Source organism: Notolepis coatsorum (genome assembly GCF_963971535.1).
Source record: "Notolepis coatsorum genome assembly, chromosome: 2".
Lineage (NCBI taxonomy): Eukaryota > Metazoa > Chordata > Actinopteri > Aulopiformes > Paralepididae > Notolepis > Notolepis coatsorum.
In genome coordinates this window covers 75,591,912-75,615,408 of record NC_140166.1, presented here as the reverse complement: position 1 = coordinate 75,615,408, position 23,497 = coordinate 75,591,912, and the positions used below count along the sequence as shown (strand labels likewise).

The following is a 23,497-nucleotide window of genomic DNA, read 5'->3' as shown; positions in this document are numbered from 1 at the left end:
TATTTATTATACAGTGTTATTATCACTGAAGCCGTGTCATATATTCAGCTGCCCAACTAACATAGGACCATCTGAATCCTATATTTGTTCTTACTTGTGTATTGTCACATGCAAACCAATAACCAGCATCCTGTCTATAAGGCAATTCGTTTTAATAAGTGACTCTTTCCTAATTCAGAGTGTCATTCCAGCCTTGTGTCCTATAATACTCCCGCCTGCTCGAACACAGTTAGTCATATAAGATAACTAAGATATTCCTTTATTGATCGCCTTGGGGAAATTCAGTATTAGGTAATTGTATCCCAGCAACATAGTCAACATATTGAACATGCCTTGCCTACTAACACGGTATAGTGCTATATACTCCACCATGTGCCTCACCAAAGTGACCAAAGGACGGAAAAGTACCGTAGCATTATATGTATCGTGTGTTGATATCTTTGTTTCTTTTCACAAAGTTATTCTTGTGATATACCAGCACCGATTGAGAATGAAAATGTCCATCCCTTGCTAAATCCTGTGTATTTACAGTGCATTATATGCATTGTCCATTAATACATGTTGTCCCTACCAAATAAACGAAAAAAAAAAATATATATATATAATGCACTTTGCTTACTAACACACCCGTGTCTTATTCCCACAGCTGCTTGTCTGACACAGGACCATCTCTAGTGTCGATCCGGCCCGGCTGGGAGAGCGCCATGGAGCCCCTGCCAGAGTACTCCCTGTTCCTCGTCCGCATCCTGGAGGAGTTGGACACCAAGCACAGCACCATGTCCTACCAGGACCTGTGCAAGTCCCTGTGCGCTCGCTTCGACCTGGTCCACCTGGCCAAGCTCCGGAGCCTCCTCTTCTACACCGCCTGCCTGGACCCCGCCTTCCCCGCCACCCTCTTCAAGGACAAGATGCGCTGCTCCGCCGAGGACCCGCAGTCCAAGAAGCTGATGGTGGCGGCAGACATCGTCACCATGTTCAACCTGATCCAGATGAACGGAGGCGTCGCCAAAGACAAGCTCCCCGTCGCTCCTCCTCCACACGGCCGGTCCAAGTTCGTCAAGAACCGCTCCTTCGAGTCGTGCCGGTCGGACACCACGGACGCCGGCTACAAGTACCAGGACTGCGAGAGGGGCGGAGGTTATGAGCCGGCTCAGGATCGCCTGAGAGTAGGACATCACCAGCACCACCATCACCCCCACCACCCGCACCCCATGTCCCAGAATGCCTCCCCTCCCTGCCCTAAATTGGACTGCAACAGCTGCCAGCAGTTTATTCCCACCTCGGACCCTAACTTCCTCCTGGGCGTGACCAAGGACTTGAAGTGCCGAGCGGCGTCTCTGGCCAAGCTGCAGCATCTGCCCCAGTACTCCAGCGGCAGTCCTCCGTCGCCGCCGCCGTGCAGTGAGATGCAGAGCACCTACTTCCCCATGGACACCGACAGCGAGTCCACCACGGACCAGGACTCCCTGCAGCTGCACCTGCACCCCGAGCCCTTCACCGTGCACTCCTGCGTGCAGAAGAGGACCATCTTCAAGGAGGACTTCCACAACCTGCAGGCCTTCTCCCCACAGGTCTGTCTCTTTAACCCTTTCACTGCCGCACTACAGGAGGTTAACCCTTTCACCACTGCAATGCAGAAGGTTAACCCTTTCACTACCACACTACCGAATGTTAACTATTTCACCACCACACTACAGAAGGCTAACCATTTTACTACCATTACAGAAGGTTAACCCTTTCACTACCGCACTACAGACGGTTAACCCTTTCACTATACCACACTACAGATGGTTAACCCTTTCACTACCACACTACAGAAGGTTAACCTTTTCACTACCATTACAGACGGTTAACCCTTTCACGACTACCACACTACAGACAGTTAACCCTTTCACTACCACACTACAGACGGTTAACCATTTCACCACCATACTACAGATGGTTAACCCTTTCACTACCACACTACAGACGGTTAACCCTTTGACTACCACACTACAGACGGTTAACCCTTTCACTACCACACTACCAAAGGTTAACTGTGTCAACTAAAAGCCCTTTAGCTGACGAATGACTTCCTGGTAATTGACGTTTGAGTTCTACACTGTCATTTACAGGTCTTGTCTTTTTAGATGGTTATATATTAGAACACAATGTAATGTGATACTGTTCAGAAAGGTCAGTACAGAAAACATAATGCACATCATCATCATCATCATACACACCCCACTGAGGGCACACACAGAAACATATGATTCACAGGTTCACCATATTCAGTTATCTTACCACAGTTATGTTATCGTAAAATTCATAGTCATGCACAATAGTGTTGGGAAATTGCATGTGCCATGTCATGCACAGAAAATAGTATGAATAATACACAGCAGTGGGCAACATATACAAGGGAATTATTACATGTACAGCAAGCACAGTTATGTGCATCTAGGCTTGTGGAACGGGGGATTGTGGATCATCACTTTAATTTCCATTCAGTTTGACTGAGAAGAAAATCACATTGAATGTCACTAGTGAACAAGATGCATTAGCATGCTTTAGTGTCTCAGCCAGTTGTAGTGTGTTAAATACATTTGCCTTCAGTTCCGTCTTTCTCAGAATTCATTCATTTATTTAACAACATAACAGCACAGCCAGGCAAAGGAATTCACTTCACGAGGTGGTAGGGGGTGAGAATGAGAAAACACTGGGGTATCTCTTACTGTTGAGTTGAATTGGGAAGGAAATGTCCTACATGGAAGCAATACACACGTTTGCCTTTAGTTTTTTAGGTGTGAAGTTGGATATTAAATCCTTATTGTAACATTGTGATTGTTGGGGTCGGGTATTGACTAATGTCACTGGAATTGGTATTGACTGATATGGAGTGATTCATTTCTACCATTGTCCTGCATGTATGGCGTCCAGATATTGAAACACCATACATTGTGTTCTATGAACAACAATATAAGAGAAAACAGTATAGAATGAAAAATGTTTTGTTGCACAAAAAAAAGTTTTTTCTGCAACAAAATAATCAATAACATAGTCTTTAGGGAGGGTGCGGCTGGGTGGCGCAGCGGACACTGCGCTCGTCACCAACGCAAGAGACACCGGTCTCGAATCCGGCTGTCAGCGTTGCCTCCGGCTTGGGCCGGCCGTCATACTGACTCAATTGGCAGAGTTAGCGGGAGGGGAGTCGAAGGGTGGTAGTCTGGTCGTTGTAAACAGCGACTCCTACAGGTCAGTCAGGGCGCCTGCACAGCAAAGACAGGAAAATGGCGGGGGCAATGTGAGCCTCCTACACATTACTCCTTGCCAATGAGAGTCCGCGCTGGCAGGTGAAAAGAAGTGACTGGCTGCCTCCACATGTATCGGAGGGGACATGTGATGCAAGGCTTCTATCCTCCCTACGACCGGCCAGTGGGGGGCACATGCGAGCAACGATCAGGACAGGGGAGGGAGAATTGGCACGAGAGGAAATTGGGATGGGAGAAAAATCACAGAAAAAAAGGGGGAGAAAAAGTAGATTAAAAAAACAAACATAGTCTTTAGGGACGTCTGATCCTTGTACTGGTAATTATAACACAGTGAAAAGGAATACCCTTATTTGATGAATCATCTCCTATGTTACAGGATGCAGTTTACAGAATGCAAATGGCATCACATATCCTAAACACAATTATATACTGTACGTCTATTACTAAAGTTGTGATAGAACTTGCGGGGTGACAGTGAGGTAGACAGGGAGGTAGAGCAGTCATCTGATAAGGTTCCCGGTTTGATTCCCGCTCCTCCGGGCAGCTTGTCGAAGTGTCCTTGATCAAGACACTTAACCCCTAACTGCTCCCCGGTGAGCAGGTTGGCACCTTGTCACGGTCGCCTCCGCCGTCGGTGTGTGAATGTGTGAGTGAACGGGTAAAATGTGAGGAACAAATTGTAAAGCGCTTTGGATAAAAGCTGCTATATAAATGCAGCCATTTACCATTTTACCATTTTAACTCGAGGTTCTTAATTTTTTTTATCCACTTTTTCTCCCATTTTCTATTTTTCTCCCATCCCAATTTTCATATCATCCAATTCACCCCTCCCCTGTCTCGAACGCTGTTTCTTGCCTCCCACAAGCCAATGTGGACGAAGTCATACATAGCACGAGTCCCCTCCGATACTCGAGGTAACAGCAGTCGCATCTTTTCACCTGCGCGGCGCGATCTTTCAGCGTCAGGGGTTTGCGCTTTGGAGGGCACGCCGCCCCCGTCGCTTCCTGATTCTACTGCGCAGGCGCACCAACCGACCTGTAGGAGTCGCTGTCCACAACGCCCGATCCCCACCCATCAGTTTCCCACCCCCTAATACTGCCAATGTGTATTAGTACGGACGACCAGCTAAACTGAAAGCAATGTGGAGCGCTGGGCTCGAACAGGCGAACCCAGCGTCTCCAGTATTCGTGGTGAGCGCCTTGCCCACTGCACCACGTAGCCGCACCAACTCGAGGTTCTTATTAATGCAATGCCACTCGTGTAAATACTGTGTTGCTGTTAATACTGTTAAGACCACCGGGGAGTCACTTCTGTGTCTGTGTTGTTGTTCCAGGTCGTCACTGCACAGTCCAAACAAGGGAGCAAAGCCAGCGAAGGTTACCACAGGAGGGAGCTGCACAAACCAGCCACCTTCTTCAACCGCAGCTTCGAGCTGCCGTACCACAACCCCTACTTCGAACCGACTCTGAACTCCCCCATCCAGGAGAGGCGGCGGGCAAAACACGAGAGCCTAGACGACCTGCAGGCGTCCACGTACTTCGGTCCGACCACCGTCTCTGAGTGTGTGAGCAACCGCAAGAGTGCCAACAACAAGCCGGGGAAGCAGCCGTCTTGGCCAGCGAAGAGCCTCAGTCTCAACACGGAGGAAACGACTGTGGATTTCGAGAGGTCGTTTGTGAACAGCAAGCCGGTCAAAGAGAACCACCGTCACAATGTTGTTGTCAACAACGACAACGAGAAGCACTTTCAGAGCCCCAAGGGGAAGTCGACCGCCTCCCCCTCTGGGTTTGCGAAGAAAACCAACGGAGTAAAAACAAAGGACGCAGCGTCGATGGCGTGCGTTCCTACGGACAAGAGAGAGGCAGGGAAACGGTTTAGGGACAAAAGCAGTTTATCTTTCCAGGGAAGTGTCTTAGACTGCGCCTCTAGCGTCGGCACCCAGACTGAGCTGGCGGAGAAGAAGGGGAACCCGACCAAGTACGGCGAGAGAGAACGACATGCCTTCAAACATCCAGACGAGGATTCAGAGATTGTCAGCGATGACATAAGTGACATATTTCGTTTCCTCGACGACATGAGCGTCTGTGACTCTCTGAACATCATTCAGTCGTCGTGCTACAACAGTAACGGCTCCCTCTCTCAGGTCACGCTGAAATCGGACGGCGACAGTTCCCCCGAGCGCAACACGGTCAAGCTGGCAAAGTCCAAACTGGACCGACTCTTCCACTCGTTGGAAAACACGGACGACGAGCTCAAGTCCAGCGTGTGCAAGCTAGTGATGAGGATCGGGGAGATCGAGAAGAAACTGGAGTCCCTCTCGGGGGTGAGAGGGGAGATCTCCCAGGTGCTCTCCAAGCTCAACAAGCTGGACGAGAAGATCCAAGAGCCTGAGGTCGCCGGACGACACGGGGGGAAGGAGGCGGCGGCAGCGGCGGCCTCTGGCTCTGTCGCCACACCCGACCACCCGCCGCACGTCCACCCGGACCCCACCCTGTCGCCGCACGTCTTCCAGTGCCACACCACGGGACACAACGTCAAGGTGGACAACGGCGGGTGCTGCTCAGACGGGAGTAACAGCGAGAGCTTGAGGGTGAAGGCGCTGAAGAAGAGCATGTTCACCAGGAGGTCGTCGCGCTCGCTCAACGAGGAGAACAGCGCCACGGAGTCCAAGGTGGCCAGCGTCACCAACTCCCCCCGGGACTGGAGGACCGTGTCCTACTCCTCCCACCCCGGGGACGAGGGCAAAGAGAAGGACAGGGACAGAGACGGCAAGGACAGACACAGAAAAGCCAAAGAGGTAAGAGCTGTTTACTACTATGCACATATCCAATCCAATCCAATCCAACTTTATTTGTATAGCACATTTAAAAACAACATGGTTGACCAAAGTGCTTCACAGTAAAAACCATAATATAGTAAAAAAAAAAACACATAAACACAATACAGAGTACACAGAACTACAAACTAAATTACAGCAGCAGATTTTTTTTTAAAAGCTAGGGAGAACAAATGTGTTTTAAGATGGGACTTAAACACTGAGAGCGTTGGGGCCGGCCTAATGTGGGGGGGCAACTCGTTCCACAGTTTGGGGGCTGCAACCGCAAATGCACAGTGTTTTAGCCTTATGCACATAATAGTGTTCGGTATGTAAGGTTTACTTTATTTATTTAATTTTACCCAGGGACAGTGCGCACAAGGTTTTATTATCAGAATCACTAGAGCAAGAAACTGTAACGATAACGAATAAGAAGCCAGGCCTCAACTGAGGGTATATAAGGAAAAGAGAATTAAATAATAACAGCAAAGACAAGAGGTTCCATTTCTTGTCCGTGCCCAACTGCTTGCAGTAGTTCTGTTGAAGATCCGACTCTGATTGGAGAGTAACCAATCAATTTAGTCTCTTATAAGATACATTCTCTTGGTAAAGAATTCTATGAAGTCATTGGCCGAAAACGCAGGATTAAGTTGGTTGTTTCTGAGTACGTTTTGCGACTGTATCAAACAGAAACTTCAAGTTATTTTTGTTGTCATTGATGAGCCTGGAAAAGTACTAGGTTTTGGCAAGCGAGAGTGCCCTTTTGTATTTATGTAGACTGTCATTCCAGGTAAGGCGGAACACTTAGAGTTTGGTCGAGCGCCATTTATGTTGCGGCATGCCCTTTTCAGGGTATGTTGTCAGTAAAAACCTCCATAATTTTGTTGAAGTGAATGTTAAAGTCACCAACAATTAGTAGGTTATTCGTACGAGTCACACGCTCAGAGATGAAAGTGGAGAACCCATCTAAAAAATTAGGACAGCCATTACAAGGGATGCAGTGGAGATACAAACCAGACAACCATAATTTCTCATGGGGAGATCAGGAGTACCTCAAAAGGGGAAAACGTACAATTTTAGTTGGAGAGAAAGTTGAGCTTGGAGTCGTATATCAACACAACACCGCCTCCTTTTTTTGAGGTGCGTGCGATATGAGAACTACTGAAATGAGGGGGAGGTGCCTCGTTTAAAGGCGGGAAGTCATTCGATTTAAGCCACATCTCACAGAGGCCCAGCATATCGAGACTATGGTCTGTAATCAGCTCATTAACCAAAATAGCTTTGGTTGGCAGAGAATAAATGTTGATAAGACCGACCTTCAGGCACTGTATTTAAGGCAATTTTTAGCCATGTAGGTAGGCTTAATCGCAATCAAGTTGGTATGATTAATCACGCATGTACGGACTGGGTAAAGAGGAGCATAACGAGATGTTTTGATCGGATACACCGGGTTAAGGATAGAAATAGAAGGAGAGGAGTGGGGAGCCTGATGAGAGAGGGACCCGACCTGACTAGTCAAGGTATGGAGGTTGGCAGGATCGGTTTAGAATGCCTAGCAGGCTCACTAATAGCCTGAACCCTGGCATGCTCCTGAGGTGGCTGTCAGCCCTGAGCTACGGGATCTGTCTATGTTTCTAGATAGGAGAGAGGGGCCTTGCAGGTTTTCAAGTTTCAAGTTTGTTTATTATATGTCACAACAAATTACAGTATACTTTATATGAAATGCTTATTTCTGAAAGAGCCCATGATAGTGTGCTACATACAGTAAAAAAAGAAAGTTAGTAAAAAAAGTAATTAAGAAGTAAGTAAAAGTAAGTAAAGTCAATATACATACAATATACAACACTGAGTAGAATGAGTAACAGTGAGGTACAATGCAGAAATGGGATGGGGTACAACTTAGAGTAGGGTGCAAATGCGGTATGGATGTAGTGCAAATCTTTTTTATAATAGATTAATATAAAGTGTGTTAAAGTGTCTAAAGTGAGTAAAGTGAGTGGTAGGTGAGTGTTTGTTTAAAGTGAGTGTGTACATGTGGATGTGTGTGTGCAGTGAGTGTAGATGGCGTCATCTTGTGTCGATGATGGTTTGTTACTGTACATACAGTAGTATCATTGTCATTGAGCATCCTGATGGCCTGGGGATAGAAGGTTAGGGTGCAAGCCGTCCTTTCTCAGCAAGCCAGGGCGATCCCAGAAAGAGGACCAGTTATCCACGAACCCTAAGCCCTGTTCAGAACAGAATTTTTCCAGACATCGATTTAGGGAAGCTGTCCTACTCGTGAACTCATCATTATGCATGAAATCATGCAGTGCCAGAGATGATTACTTGATGCCGACACATGTTTCTAGCGAGGTCACATGTCCTAGCTATGTTGATCTTTGTGACCTCAGAGGTTTTCATCCTACAGTCATTGAATGAATGAATGAATGAATGAATAGTTTATCTTTATTTTAGTGCTGTCAGGCGATTAAACAAATTAATCTAATTAATTACAGGATTTGTAATTAATCTAATTAATCACATTTTAATCACATAACCATTTTAGGCCTGATATTCTATATTCTATAATCATATTTCAAATGGCATGTGTCCGGATGGCAGAATTCAGTACTGTATCTACAAAACCTTCTGTTTAATCATCTTCCATTTATTCATTTGCATTAGATTTTTCAGGTCTGGTCAATTTTAGCATGGTGTTATTCACTGTCAAAGATAAAAAAAAAAATTATTGAAATTCTCATTTGGTTCATTACAATTTACTCAAGCCTAGTAACAGACACAGTATTTCTGACACTGGGAATACATTCCCTGAGATTCATAGATGTCCCTAGAATCAGATACCAAGAACATGCAAATGGACCATATATTAAAAAATAGCTCTTTTCTGTAGTTTAATAATAGGATCTATATTTGTTTTATATTGTTGCTGATGTGTAAAACAATGTCACAAAATTGTATGGGTGAAGGATGTTCCTTGCCGTTTATCTTGTAACTATTCGCCAGAAATCTCAAGTTAGCATGATTAAAACAATTTAAAACATGGTAAGACAAACAGAGCAAAACAAAACGGACACAGCAGGCAGATACAGGTGCTAGTTTCGGAGCAGTTGCAAGTGTCAGTATGTCCATGATAGTTTCCTTGAAAGCTGATTTAGAGATGAAATTGTCCAGTTTTAAACATTTTGGTAAAAAACAGACTGTGGGCACGGCCCCCTCATGTCTTCCTCCCTCACGTCTTCCCCCCTCATGTCTTCCCCCCCCATGTCTTCCCCCCTCACGTCTTCCCCCCTCATGTCTTCCCCCCTCACGTCTTCCCCCCTCACGTCTTCCCCCCTCACGTCTTCCCCCCTCACGTCTCCCCCCTCACGTCTTCCTCCCTCACGTCTTCCCCCCTCATGTCTTCCTCCCTCACGTCTTCATCCCTCACGTCTCCCCCCTCACGTCTCCCCCCTCACGTCTTCCTCCCTCACGTCTTCCCCCCTCACGTCTTCCCCCCTCATGTCTTCATCCCTCACGTCTTCCCCCCTCACGTCTTCCCCCCTAATGTCTTCATCCCTCAAGTCTTCCCCCTCATGTCTTCCCCCATCATGTCTTCCCCCTCATGTCTTCCCCCCTCATGTCTTCCCCCCTCATGTCTTCCCCCCTCACGTCTTTCCCCTCATGTCTTCCCCCTCACGTCTTCCCCCCTCACGTCTTCCCCCCTCATGTCTTTCCCCCGCCCCCTTCCCCCCTCACGTCTTCCCCCCTCATGTCTTTCCCCCACCCCCTTCCCCCCTCACGTCTTCCCCCTCACGTCTTGCCCCTCATGTCTTCCCCTGCCCCCCTTCACCCCTCATGTCTTCCCCCCTCATGTCTTCCCCCCCATGTCTTTCCCCCGCCCCCTTCCCCTCTCACATCTTCCCCCTCACGTGGGTGGGGGTGGGTGGGTAGGCGGGGTGGGGGGGGGGTAACTGTACATTGGTTTATCGACTAAACCTTACTTGGTCCCAAGAAGAGGGTCTCGTGTATTATTGGGTTAGGACATTTACATTGGAGGGGGTTGAGTTAGGACATTTACATTGGAGGGGGTTGAGTTAGGACATTTACATTGGAGGGGGTTGAGTTAGGACATTTACATTGGAGGGGGTTGAGTTAGGACATTTACAGGGGCCAGTTTCGAATTGCAGTCTGTGATTTGTCCACACGCTAAAATATAGCAGTGTGATATTAACCCTTTCACTGCCACACTACAGAAGGTTAACCCTACTATCGTTTGGTAGTGTGGCAGTGAAAGGGTTAACGAGCGTGAAGCAGAATAAGTGGTAAGAGAAAATTATTGGTCCAGGGGGCTATACACACCTCAACGGTTCAGAACCACTGGATTAGGAGAAGTGAATGACATCAAACATGGTACAGACCTATTTAATACCATCCCCCAAGTAATATTTCTATGAACATCAGCAGCTTAATCTGAATAGGAATATATAATGAGGGGGGGGGGAATTAACATTGTAATCATATATATATATATATATATATATATATATATATATATATATATATATATATATATATATATATATATATATATATATATATATATATATATATATATATATATATATATATATATATATATATATATATATTATACACTCTCCATGTTAATTTATACATAAGGTAATATAGTAACAAACTACCGGAGGAACCTCTTAAGGAGCAGATGTTATTAAGCGGGTATCTGTCATAAATCTGCACTACTTCCCTCCTTAACAAAGACACAGCAAGCCATTTACCTCCATGAAATATTCGGGTTCTATTAGCTGGGTCACATGTCAAGGGAGCTGAATCATTCCAACCTTGTATCCCGGGAGTTCCCCGTGTTTTTTCAACGTGGCAATGACCTCCAAATAGATACGCATTAGGCCACTGATCCCCCATTTGATCAGACTCTCTCTCCCAGGGACCCCTGTCAGAGAAGATGTTTGCGGTTAGATGTGATATAGTACCGAATGTTTTGCTCTCTACATACTACCCCTAGAGAGTACAGGTGCAATGAAGCAGGCAAGATGCAATTAACCTTGTTGTATTAGCCTGGGAAGCTGCGGCCCGTGTTGTGTTAGCTTGTGTTAGCTTGGGGAGCTGCGGCCCGTGTTGTGTTCGCTTGTGTTAGCTTGGGGAGCTGCGATCCGTGTTGTGTTAGCTTGGGGAGCTGCGGTCTGTGTTGTGTTAGCTTGGGGAGCTGCGATCCGTGTTGTGTTAGCTTGTGTTAGCTTAGGGAGCTGCAGTCTGTGTTGTGTTAGCTTGTGTTAGCTTGGGGAGCTGCGGCCCGTGTTGTGTTCGCTTGTGTTAGCTTGGGGAGCTGCGGTCCATGTTGTGTTAGCTTGTGTTAGCTTGGGGAGCTGCGGTCTGTGTTGTGTTAGCTTGTGTTAGCTTGGGGAGCTGCGGTCCGTGTTGTGTTAGCTTGGGGAGCTGCGGTCCGTGTTGTGTTAGCTTGGGGAGCTGCAGTCTGTGTTGTGTTAGCTTGTGTTAGCTTGGGGAGCTGCGGTCCGTGTTGTGTTAGCTTGTGTTAGCTTGGGGAGCTGCGGTCCGTGTTGTGTTAGCTTGTGTTAGCTTGGGGAGCTGCGGTCCGTGTTGTGTTAGCTTGTGTTAGCTTGGGGAGCTGCGGTCCATGTTGTGTTAGCTTGCGGAGCTGCGGTCTGTGTTGTGTTAGCTTGGGGAGCTGCGGTCCGTGTTGTGTTAGCTTGTGTTAGCTTGGGGAGCTGCGGTCCATGTTGTGTTAGCTTGGGGAGATGCGGTCCATGTTGTGTTAGCTTGGGGAGCTGCGGTCCATGTTGTGTTAGCTTGGGGAGCTGCGGTCCATGTTGTGTTAGCTTGGGGAGCTGCGGTCTGTGTTGTCTTAGCTTGGGGAGCTGCGGTCTGTGTTGTCTTAGCTTGGGGAGGGGAGCATGTCTATGTTCCCCGGGTCCTATGTTCCCCGGGTTCTATGTTCCCCGCTTTGATTGATTGATAGATTGAACATTTTAGACCACCAGCCCTGATTCCAAACTCTAACCTTAACCAGTTCGAACGAGGGCCTAAGCTTAACCGTTCGAAACAAGGCGGACATTAATAATTAATTAAATAATACAAATTTATAAAATTTTCAATCTATTAATCAATCAAAGCGGGGAACATAGAACCCGGGGAACATAGGGATGATCCCTTGGGGAGCTGCAGTCCGTGTTGTGTTAGCTTGGGGAGCTGCGGTCTGTGTTGTGTTAGCTTGGGGAGCTGCGGTCCGTGTTGTGTTAGCTTGTGTTAGCTTGGGGAGCTGTGGTCCATGTTGTGTTAGCTTGGGGAGCTGCGGTCCGTGTTGTGTTAGCTTGGGGAGCTGCGGTTTGTGTTGTGTTAGATTGTGTTAGCTTGGGGAGCTGCGGTCCATGTTGTGTTAGCTTGTGTTAGCTTGGGGAGCTGCCGTCTGTGTTGTGTTAGCTTGTGTTAGCTTGGGGAGCTGCGGTCCATGTTGTGTTAGCTTGTGTTAGCTTGGGGAGCTGCCGTCTGTGTTGTGTTAGCTTGGGGAGCTGCGGTCCATGTTGTGTTAGCTTGTGTTAGCTTGGGGAGCTGCCGTCTGTGTTGTGTTAGCTTGTGTTAGCTTGGGGAGCTGCGGTCCATGTTGTGTTAGCTTGTGTTAGCTTGGGGAGCTGCCGTCTGTGTTGTGTTAGCTTGTGTTAGCTTGGGGAGCTGCGGTCCATGTTGTGTTAGCTTGTGTTAGCTTGGGGAGCTGCCGTCTGTGTTGTGTTAGCTTGTGTTAGCTTGGGGAGCTGCGGTCCATGTTGTGTTAGCTTGTGTTAGCTTGGGGAGCTGCCGTCTGTGTTGTGTTAGCTTGTGTTAGCTTGGGGAGCTGTGGTCCATGTTGTGTTAGCTTGCGGAGCTGCGGTCCGTGTTGTGTTAGCTTGGGGAGCTGCGGTCCGTGTTGTGTTAGCTTGGGGAGCCCTTTGCGTGCAGATTTGTGAGCACAACAAACATGCATATGTGATGAAATAGTAACATCGTGCATCGACTGTGACATTGGTCGAATGGAAAAACACAGTGAGCGAGAGGCTGAGCCATCTCTCTCTCTCTCTCTCTCTCTCTCTCTCTCTCTCTCTCTCTCTCTCTCTCTCAGATCAACAAATTCAACAAATAGCCAATAGCAGACTTAAATACTTAATGCTAACCTATAAATGTCAAAATGTATCAAATCTTTTTTAGACTATTTTTATATCACAAACAGTACTGTATTTGTAAATCTGGTATGTCATAAATGTATAGATGTAGCAGTACTGTCTATCTGTATGTCAATTGGTTTTGATAGTCTATCAGTGAGCTGGATGCAATCCTAGGATATTTACAGGGGCCAGTTTCGAATTGCAGTCTCCCGTAGGTGTTCTTTGAGAGTGGTTTTGAAAGTGGGTAGTGATCCACATTCCTTTACAGCTTTGGGTAGGGCGTTCCACATTGATGTGGCATAATTGCTAAACGTGTTTAGTCTCTTGTTTGAGCCGAATCTGGGTTTAACATGATTTGTGGAGCTCCCTCTGGTGTTGTGATCGTGGTATTCACTGACCTTTGGGAAGTATTTTAACATGTACATGGGTACCTTGGTCGTGTAGTGTATCTTGTAGACCAGGCCCATTGCAAGTTGCTGTACTCTGTCGTCTACTCTAAGCCATCCTAGGTTATCAAAGTGGGCAGGGGTGAGGTGGGTTCTAGGAGTAAGATCAAGTAGAAGTCTGACCAGTTTGTTTTGTGATGTTTGTAATTTTGTTTTTAGCGCCTTTGAGGTGCTTTCTGTACCATGAGGTGCAAGCATAGTCGTAGTACCCTTGAATGAGTGCTCCTGCCAGAGTCTTCAGGGTATTCTTGTTTACCAGAGAGGAGATCCGGTACAAGAATCGAGTTCGTTGGTTGACTTTTTTTTATTACATTGGATGCCATTTTGTCACAGGAAAGATTATCCTCTAATATGGAACCCAGGTAGGTAATTTCATATTTCCTTGTGACAATATTGTCACCCACTGTAACTGAGAAGCCGTCGGTCTTGCTGAGTTTGTTATTTGAACCGAAGAGAATGGACTCTGTTTTGCCCATGTGTAATGATAGTTTGTTATCAGCGAGCCATATGCAGATTTTGCCTAGTTCCGAGCTGAGGGTTTTTTCAACCTGTAACTTGTTCTTGTCAGAGACCAGCAGGGCTGAGTCGTCCGCAAACAGGAACAAGTTGCAGTCACAAGCTGACGACATGTCATTTGCATAAATTAGGAACAGTAGCGGTCCTAGTATGCTTCCTTGTGGAACACCACAGCTCACTGGGAGGGGGGGGGGGGGGGGGGGTAGGGTACCGTTTACCTCCACCATCTGTTCTCTCCCCTCCAGGTAGGATTGCATCCAGCTCACTGATAGACTATCAAAACCAATTGCTTTTAGCTTGTCAATCAGAATGGTGTGATTGACAGTGTCGAAGGCCTTTTGTAGGTCCAGCATGACCATGCCGCAGTATTTGCCCGCGTCCACTTCTTGTTTGATGTGGTCGTTTAAATAGAGAAGGCATGTGTCAGTGGAGTGGGATGTTCTGAAGCCAGATTGGAATTCGTAGATTAGATTTTTTCCCGCGAGGTACTTTTCGACCTGTTCGTATACAATTTTTTCCATGACTTTTGAGATGGAGGTAAGGATAGAAACAGGGCGGTAGTTGCCTGGGTCTAATTTGCTGCCCTTTTTGTGCAGGGGTGTTACTCTCGCAATTTTGAAGTCCTTGGGGACGTGTCCCTGTTTTATGGAGAGGTTTATTATGTGTGTGATGACTGGGGTGATGGCGGCTGCTGAGTCTCTGAGGAATTTGGAGGGGATGTTGTCATGGCCGGTGGCCTTGTTCGGTTGGAGGGCGCTCAGTCTTTTGAGTACCTCATCTGTTACCATTTCCAGTTTGAAGTCGTCTTTGTGGACCCCTAGGTTCTTGTAGTATGCTACTATGTGTTCTACCCCATAATGCCCTCAGTGGGAGGGTAGTTTGTTTACCAGTGTTGTGGCTATGTTTGTGAAGAAAGTGTTTAAGTAATTGGCTACATCCAGCTTGTCTGTGATGAGTGTGTTGTCCGTCTTTATGTTTATGTTTGAGAATCTGGTTTTAAGTTTTTTACTGCAGCCTAGTTGATTATTGAGTAATTTCCAAAGTTCACGTGGTTTGTTTTTGTTTTCCTCTGTTTTGATCATGGAGTTTACGTCATTTCTTAGTCTGTTTCTTTCCAGTTTGAGTTCAGTCACGTGGGCTTGGAGTTCACTGCTCGTGCTTTTGGTAAGCTTTGACTGACTTTTACGAAACTCAGAGCATTTTTTGTCTCTGGTTTTCATAGCGGTCATTATTTCAGTGTGCATCCATGGCTCAGCGCGATTTTTTACCCTGGTGGTTCTTAGGGGGGCCATGTTGTTTAGTATTGTTGAAAATTTGGTTTTGAAACCAAGCCATGTTTCTTCAACCAGTGTACCATTGAGCTCATCTGACCAGTCCAGGCTCTCCAGTTCAAGGTTAAAGGCCTCGCTAGAGTAGGTTTTGAGGTCTCTAGATGTAACAGTAGTCTATTATGCATAGTTACTAGTTACTAGTTACCGTTGTATTAGTTCGGTACACTACACAGCCGTTCGGTACGGTATGGTACACACTGAAACAGTTCGGTACAGATACGTGTACCTTTACACCCCTAATAGTTACGATAATGGCTCAGTTCCTTTCAGGCCCCCTGGCTCTCAAATAGGAATTGTGTTAGTGTCATGGTTCATAAGACATCGATTGAAAAGTATCCGCCCCTGATTTGTACAAGTGATGGCTTATTCTGAAGGGAAGAACCTGTACTTTCATATAATCTAAAAAAAATAAAAAATAAAAATTAAGCTTGCTTGACAATGTCTGTGTCTTAATGTCTTAATGTCTGTGCCTGGTCACAAATAAACAAATAAAAACACCTTGCAGAAAATGTACCCATATCCCGCTAACATCATCACGGGTACTGGAGTTGGTCCATTATTCACTGTCCACGGAGTGGCTCCAGGACTTGTCTCTTGAGGACATCATCACTCGAGTCTTATCTCTCTGGTGTTCTTCAGAGGGAGGGACGTGTTCACATTCACACATTTAAACCTTGCTGCATCATAGAGGTGACACGTGAACTCTTTTTTTAGGGTGGATTTTCGGTACCGGCAGTGGGGGGTCTCAGTGCAACCCTGGTTAAATGACTGTAATCCAATTTCCCAAAGTCTAGCTCTCACAGACACACAGTGTGAGTGTATTATATTTACAATGAGATCCGATGAGAATGGAGATAAATCTTGTGGCCTTTCAGAGGAGAGGACTGTGAAAATGGAGGGGACTGTTTAAGAGCTCTCGGGTTATAGGATTCCCTGCCATTTGTCACCTGTCGGGAGCCACAGCCTGGACCTGCTCTGGGAGCAGAGAGATGAAAAGAGCATTCATCCAAATATAACTCGAGGAATTCTCAATTATATTCTCTCAATTATAAATATGTAATTTCCTCTGGAGTCGGACCTCGGGTAAACAAAGGCAGAGAGGATGTCTCAGAAATTGCCAGAGTGTGGCGCATTTCAGAAATCGGTCAAAATAGAGAAATGGCATTTTTGAATGTGTTGAGATGTTATATATATATGTCTCCTTATTTGCAAAACTTAATACGACTTGTAAATATGTTTAATTCTTGCTAGACTGGTGTAGCTCGATTCACTCTGCGTTGTGTCTTTTAGGGTTTGGAAGAACACGCAGACAACAGGACAATTTATTCTGGGATCTGTTATCAATCAAACACATCACAAACAATATGGCGTGAGCTACCGTCTGCTGCGGGTGTACTCCACCTGCCAATTATTAACAGAACCATACTAATTACTCAACGGTACTTTTGCTGTTTGACACAGGACAAAATAGTTATTATCACACGCATGAAAATTGCAGCACCAAAACTAAACCATAACTCACAATTACAAGGTAGACATAGTGATTCAAACAAAAGTGTCGGAACATCAAAAATGCGTACCTCTGGCTTTACTTGTTCCAGTCAGAAAGACCGCAAACTCGCTCAGTGAAGTCCTTTGACGCCGAACAGGTGAATCCATTATTTACATTCATTAAAATAAACTAAATACCAAACCAAAAAGATGATCTATAAACACTAAACCCATTATAATAACCAAATGAGATTTCGTTTGGAGAATCAGTAACTCAACATGGGGACATTTATATAATCTAAAAACCAGAACGTACCCCCCAAAACCATAAAAGTCGAACATGCCCACTTTGCACATTCAAAATAAAAGTGTATCCGTTTTAAACTACTCATTTGAGATGAAAATAAAAGTTTCTGTTTATAATCTAGCATAACAACAACATTGCTCTGCTACACTGGCATGGCTGTAATTATCCCAGTTTTCCAGATAACTACATCGCGTCAAGTAAATGCACATACACGCACGTGCACACACACAGACACACTGAGAGACAGAGTGGTGTGTGCGCTTTGAATAGGTGTTAGACCCCCGCAGAGACTGGTCAGACTGTTGCTACCCCCCCTCCAAATCCTAAACAACACATTGGCTTTTCATAATATGTATGAATTATCTCTTGCAATAATATCCACGGACTCGACTTTTTGCTGAGTCATTGCGTGAGTTGGACGTTTTATTTACTTGATCACTGTCTGTAGGCTTTCAATCAATTCATAGTCATATCCATGGCCGCCTAGTTATAGTTGAAAGTGGGGGTGCCTATTCACACACATGTGCTGTGTGTGAATTGTCTTGGTCGTTTGTGTAGCTTGGGTAGCGTTGGCCAAAGCTGTGTGTGGCCTGGTGTCAGTACCTGGCTACTCTATTTGCAGTTAGCCTATTTAGCTGATGTCGGCCATTGGCTCCTTGCTACTTTGTTTTCTCTGGTATAGACCCTCTTCTCTTTGGATTTAAGTGTTGATCTTTGTCCTTTTGGATCTATGTATATTCATGTTGCCTTTGTGAAGTTATCTTTTCCTTCTGTTTTGTTCTTCCATTAAAAGTTGAATATCCTTTAGGGGCTCATCTTTGCTTATCTCTCTCTCATACATGCTCTCTCTCTAACACACACACACACGACACACAGACATGCTCTCTCTCTCTAACACACAAACACACATGCTCTCTCTCTCTCTCTCTCTCTTTCTAACACACACAGTCTGCCTATGGCGGCCTTTCTCGATGGCTAGGCTGTGCTCGCTGAGTCTGTACCTAGTCAAGGATCTTCAGTCACAGTGCTCAGGTATTCTGCCACTGTGTACTCTCTGTTTAGGGCCAAATAGCATTTCAATTTCTTTCCAATGTGTCTCTCTCTCTCTCTCTCTCTCTCTCTCTCTCTCTCTCTCTCTCTCTCTCTCTCTCTCTCTCTCTCTCTCTCTCTCTCTCTCTCTCTCTCTCTCTCTCTCTCTCTCTCTCTGTACACTGTATATTGACTGTAGAATGGGAGCTCTCTCTCGCTCTCTCTCTTGCTATATGTTGACTGTATCATGCCCAGCCTCGGGCAGCGCTATTATTTAAGAATATGTTGACTGTATGACATTTTTTTATTTTTATTTTTGACCTTTTGGGGGGGGGGGGGGGGGGGGGGGGGGGCTCGCGTTTAAATCTCACACAGGGCCTCGCATTTCTCCCAGGCGGCCCTGATAGTGAGTTATTTCCTTCTTGTTTCTCAATAGTCTATGATGCCACAAAAATAAATGGAATGAAATCATTATATCAGCTGCAAGCAGAATTATTGTTAAATGTATTAACCTCTTAAGTCCGGAGCCCTATTTTCTGAAAATACATACCTAAGTAAATGGAATATTGCTCCACTTCTACAAGGACCATTTGCATATTCCTATTGTATGATTGTACATGGACATGTGTGCACTCATTCCCACACATTTATCAACAGCTTAACCCATACTATTTCTCTGTGAACTCAATGAAAACCAGCCCATACAAAATGTGAATCAAGGGAAGGAAATTGGAGAAGGGAAATTAAGGGAAAGAAAACTATAATTTTCCTCTCATTCCTAACAGGTGACTTGACACCTTTAGCTTCAGTATACATAGACATCTTGAAAGAATATAATAATAATAATAATTCGTTTTGTATAGCGTCTTTCATAAAACCCAAGGTGGCTTTACATAGGGCGAAAAGCAACAATAACAAACATGGTAGACAGACACACAACATTCAATGTAGGAAGTTAGGGGTCAAAGGCCATGTTGAAGAGGTGAGTTTTGAATATATGTTGCTGACTTGGAATTGCTGGTAAATATCAATAGTACTTGTTGCTAATTAGTATATTCATATATCCTTGCGTTCTCATTGAAGGTAAAGGTGTAGAGAAGACATTCTCAGTAGCCATTATCATTTGGTGGAAAAAACATTTATACAAATTGTATTAAATATAGAATTAATATAGTTAAGGGTTTAAAATACATCTGGAGGGTATACATTTTTTTAATAAAATAAAAACATCCAATATAATAATCCAATGCACTACATATGTCAGTACGCCTTATTTCCTTGTAGATTCAAGTCATCCTGTAGCAATTACCTCTGACATAACTGATATAATCACGCCTATGGATGGAACAGGGTAATTAAGGGAAATGGTGGCGATCTAGAAACTCTGCCTTGTAAATGGCCTGCAACAGAGTAATTAACCTATACTGTCTCCCACATCAAACTATGGCTGAGCTATAGAGACAGTTGCCTCAGTGGGAGATGCATTAGGTGTGTCACATATGTCTAGGCAGGGGGGGGGGGATTATTCTGGTCCCATAGCTCACACTAGAGATGCACTAATAATCATACTGCTTTCATACATTGTGCAGATGCCTAAATGAGTGTATTGGTATATTTATTACTTGATGACATGCTGTGTTTCAGGAGTGAAAAGTGCTATCGGTTCATCCATTAGCTAAATGATTCCAATCTCGTATCTGACATTCTAGCTTGGAGAGAAATGGGCACATATTTACATATTTATATTCCATCGAGGAGCGAGATTAATCACATCGTATTTTAAGAATTAGGGGCCATGTTTATTGGAAAAGGAGGGGACAGATCTTCTGCCTCTGACAGTTTGGGAGCTCTCAGGTTTTGGATTCTCTGCCATTTGTCACCCGACACTGTCCGTCCAAATATAACTCTGGGGATTCTGAGTGATTGGGTTTTTCTAAGCTGTATTGTGAAGAAGAAAATGGCATCCCATCAACCCTGCCGGTGCTCAGACAGACGGCAGAGCAACTGTTGTGTTAATAACGACCATGCATCCCTGTCCCCTGAGCCGTTCAGCCATTGTGTAGTGTAGTGGTGCACGATATATCAGCCGCCGATATAATATCGGCCGATATGGTAATATTTTTTTTACACATCGGTATCGTTCCGATGTCAAAATATAATATCGGCCGCCGATATAATACCAATACTTTTGGCTTTGGCCATTTAAGGCCTACTACTGTACTTTAAAGTTTTGAACTGTTGTACAATGTTGACAGAATACAGTGTCTTGGTCTCAAGTGAGTTAGATGTCTATTGAGAATACTCAGGGTTGGCTTATCCATAGTGTGAATTCAGGACACACTTGTATCCTTTATAAAAATGTATTTTTTATTTTAATATTTATTTTTATTTAACATGTTTTGGTCTTAAATTGTTTCAAAATATCATATCAAATGTCATTTCTGAAAATAAATTCCAAAAGTAAAAAGTGTTTTGAAAAATAGCTCTTTATTTAATTATCATAAAAAGGTGTTTTCTATACAAAGATATCGACATTGGTGAATATCGGTTTCGGCCAGAACAGCAATATTAATATCGGTTATCGGTATCGGCCACAATTTTCACATCGGTGCATCACTAGTGTAGTGTGATGTGTGCCTGGTGCCAGTGTATGGCAGCCATTGAGCCTGCATAGCCAAAGGTTGGGTGCTACCAGTGGTGGTGAAGGAGGCAATGTCCACCCTACATTGTGGGGAGCGTTAACTGATTGAGTTAATATAGCCATCAATATCTTGATGATGATTGATTAGGCCGGGCCTATTACAAAATATATAACTGTATTCATCAATTAACATGTCCAAGTCCGAGTCATCAGTGCTCAAGTCCAAGTCATGTCCCGGACTCGAGTACTACAACACTGGTACAGACTATATATTCCATTCTCCAGCCCACACGCCACACCTCTCACCCGGGGGTTGAAAGGCATCTACATAATGCAGCATGTTGAAATGTCAGTATGTCTTGCCGTGTGCTTAGCCCACTTGTAGTCATTCCCGGTGACCTTTCTCCCAGAAGTCAAATGGAGCGGATGTTAATTGAAATGGGTCCCGGTCCCCTGAGCTGTCTTTCTTCAGCCGCTGTGCTTGTAAGCACTTGTCTCTGGGCACTCGGTGGACAACTGCTTTACAACTGCCTACTGTCTGTCTAAAGAGTAGCGGTGTGGGTGTGTTTGTTTGCCACTGGGCCGTAACTAGGTGCGTGGGTTTGTCTGCCACTGGGCCGTAACTAGGGCCGGGCAATTAATTCACTTTCAATTTCAACTACGATTTTGTCTTCCCGCGACCATGAAAACAAGATAATCGAGATACAAATGATTATTGTGCCGCATGCCGCGTTGCTCTCGTTTTGTCTTGTGTCGTAAATGCTTCGTACACAGAGGTGCGTTCCGCCCCTCCCCCCCTCAAGCCCAAACAGTAGGTTGAGCTTGTGTCGAGAGGGAGGAGGGAGGAGCCACGAAACGCTTATCCAGTTATTCTGAAACCTCTTTGGTCACTTGTAGAAGATGACAGAAAGGAAGCTTTTGGTAACTTGTAGAAGATGACAGAAAGGAAGCTTTTGGTAACTTGTAGAAGATGACAGAAAGGCAGCCGTTGGTAACTTGTAGAAGATGACAGAAAGGCAGTCTTTGGTTACTTGTAGAAGATGACAGACAGGCAGCCTTGGTAACTTGTAGAAGATGACAGAAAGGCAGCCTTTGGTAACTTGTAGAAAATGACAGAAAGGCAGCTTTTGGTAACTTGTAGAATATGACAGAAAGGCAGCCTTTGGTAACTTGTAGAAGATGACAGAAAGGCAGTCTTTGGTTACTTGTAGAATATGACAGAAAAGCAGTCTTTGGTAACTTGTAGAATATGACAGAAAGGTAGCTTTTGGTAACTTGTAGAAGATGACAGAAAGGCAGCCTTTGGTAACTTGTAGAATATGACAGAAAGGCAGCTTTTGGTAACTTGTAGAATATGACAGAAAGGCAGTCTTTGGTAACTTGTAGAAGATGACAGACAGGCAGCCTTTGGTAACTTGTAGAAGATGACAGACAGGCAGTCTTTGGTAACTTGTAGAAGATGACAGAAAGGCAGCTTTTGGTAACTTGTAGAATATGACAGAAAGGCAGCTTTTGGTAACTTGTAGAAGATGACAGACAGGCAGCCTTTGGTAACTTGTAGAAGATGACAGAAAGGCAGCTTTTGGTAACTTGTAGAATATGACAGAAAGGCAGTCTTTGGTAACTTGTAGAAGATGACAGACAGGCAGCCTTTGGTAACTTGTAGAATATGACAGAAAGGCAGTCTTTGGTAACTTGTAGAAGATGACAGACAGGCAGCCTTTGGTAACTTGTAGAAGATGACAGAAAGGCAGTCTTTGGTAACTTGTAGAAGATGACAGACAGGCAGCCTTTGGTAACTTGTAGAATATGACAGAAAGGCAGTCTTTGGTTACTTGTAGAAGATGACAGATCGTCATATGATGTTCTCAAATCAACGAGTGATCGTGTTTAATAATTGTGATTTCAATATCAATTGAAATCATCGTGATTATGATTTTTGCCATAATCTAGCAGCCCTAGCCATCACCCTTCTCTCCTTCCTTCCCTCTTTCTCTAACCCGACACCTGTATAACAGTAACCCTTCTCTCCTTCATGCTCTCTGTCTCTAACCCGACGCCTGTTTCACAGACAGGAAAATAAAGGTCACTTTAAGGAAAGAACTGATGTGGTTCTTGTATAGTATAGTTTAGAAATAGCAAGTATAGCATAAGGATATATAGTAAAAACTGAATTGTATAGTAGTGTACATAGGACCCAGTGCCTTAATTTGTAGCTAACATTATCTCAGGACTTTAGCATGTCCATTTTAACATGCCTATTTTATGTCTATTTATTACCTGTTTATTATGTCTATTTTATTATTTAGTGTTATTGCACAATCAAAGCGGGCATGGCCACCCACATTTCACTGTAGGCCCTGGTATGTATGTGACAAATAAACCTCTTGAATCTTGAATCTTGAATCAGACCCATGTGAGAAGTCGTCCTTTGAAAGTGTTTGGAATAGAGCTGGCACTTAATTGATTGATTGATTGAAAACCTTTATTTATCCCCG

The 23,497-nt window shown here is 44.7% G+C and overlaps 1 protein-coding gene across 1 annotated transcript in view; it reads left to right on the top strand.

The window, feature by feature from the left end:
* Positions 1–704: 704 nt before the first annotated feature.
* Positions 705–23,497, top strand: part of minar1 (membrane integral NOTCH2 associated receptor 1) — a gene marked incomplete at both ends in the record, with an annotated part of 121,018 nt that continues 98,225 nt past the window's right edge. The window contains 2 exons of the mRNA XM_084308810.1: positions 705–1,571; positions 4,585–6,048. Coding sequence (XP_084164936.1) covers positions 705–1,571; positions 4,585–6,048 — 2,331 coding nt within the window. The remainder of the gene's footprint in view (positions 1,572–4,584; positions 6,049–23,497) is intronic.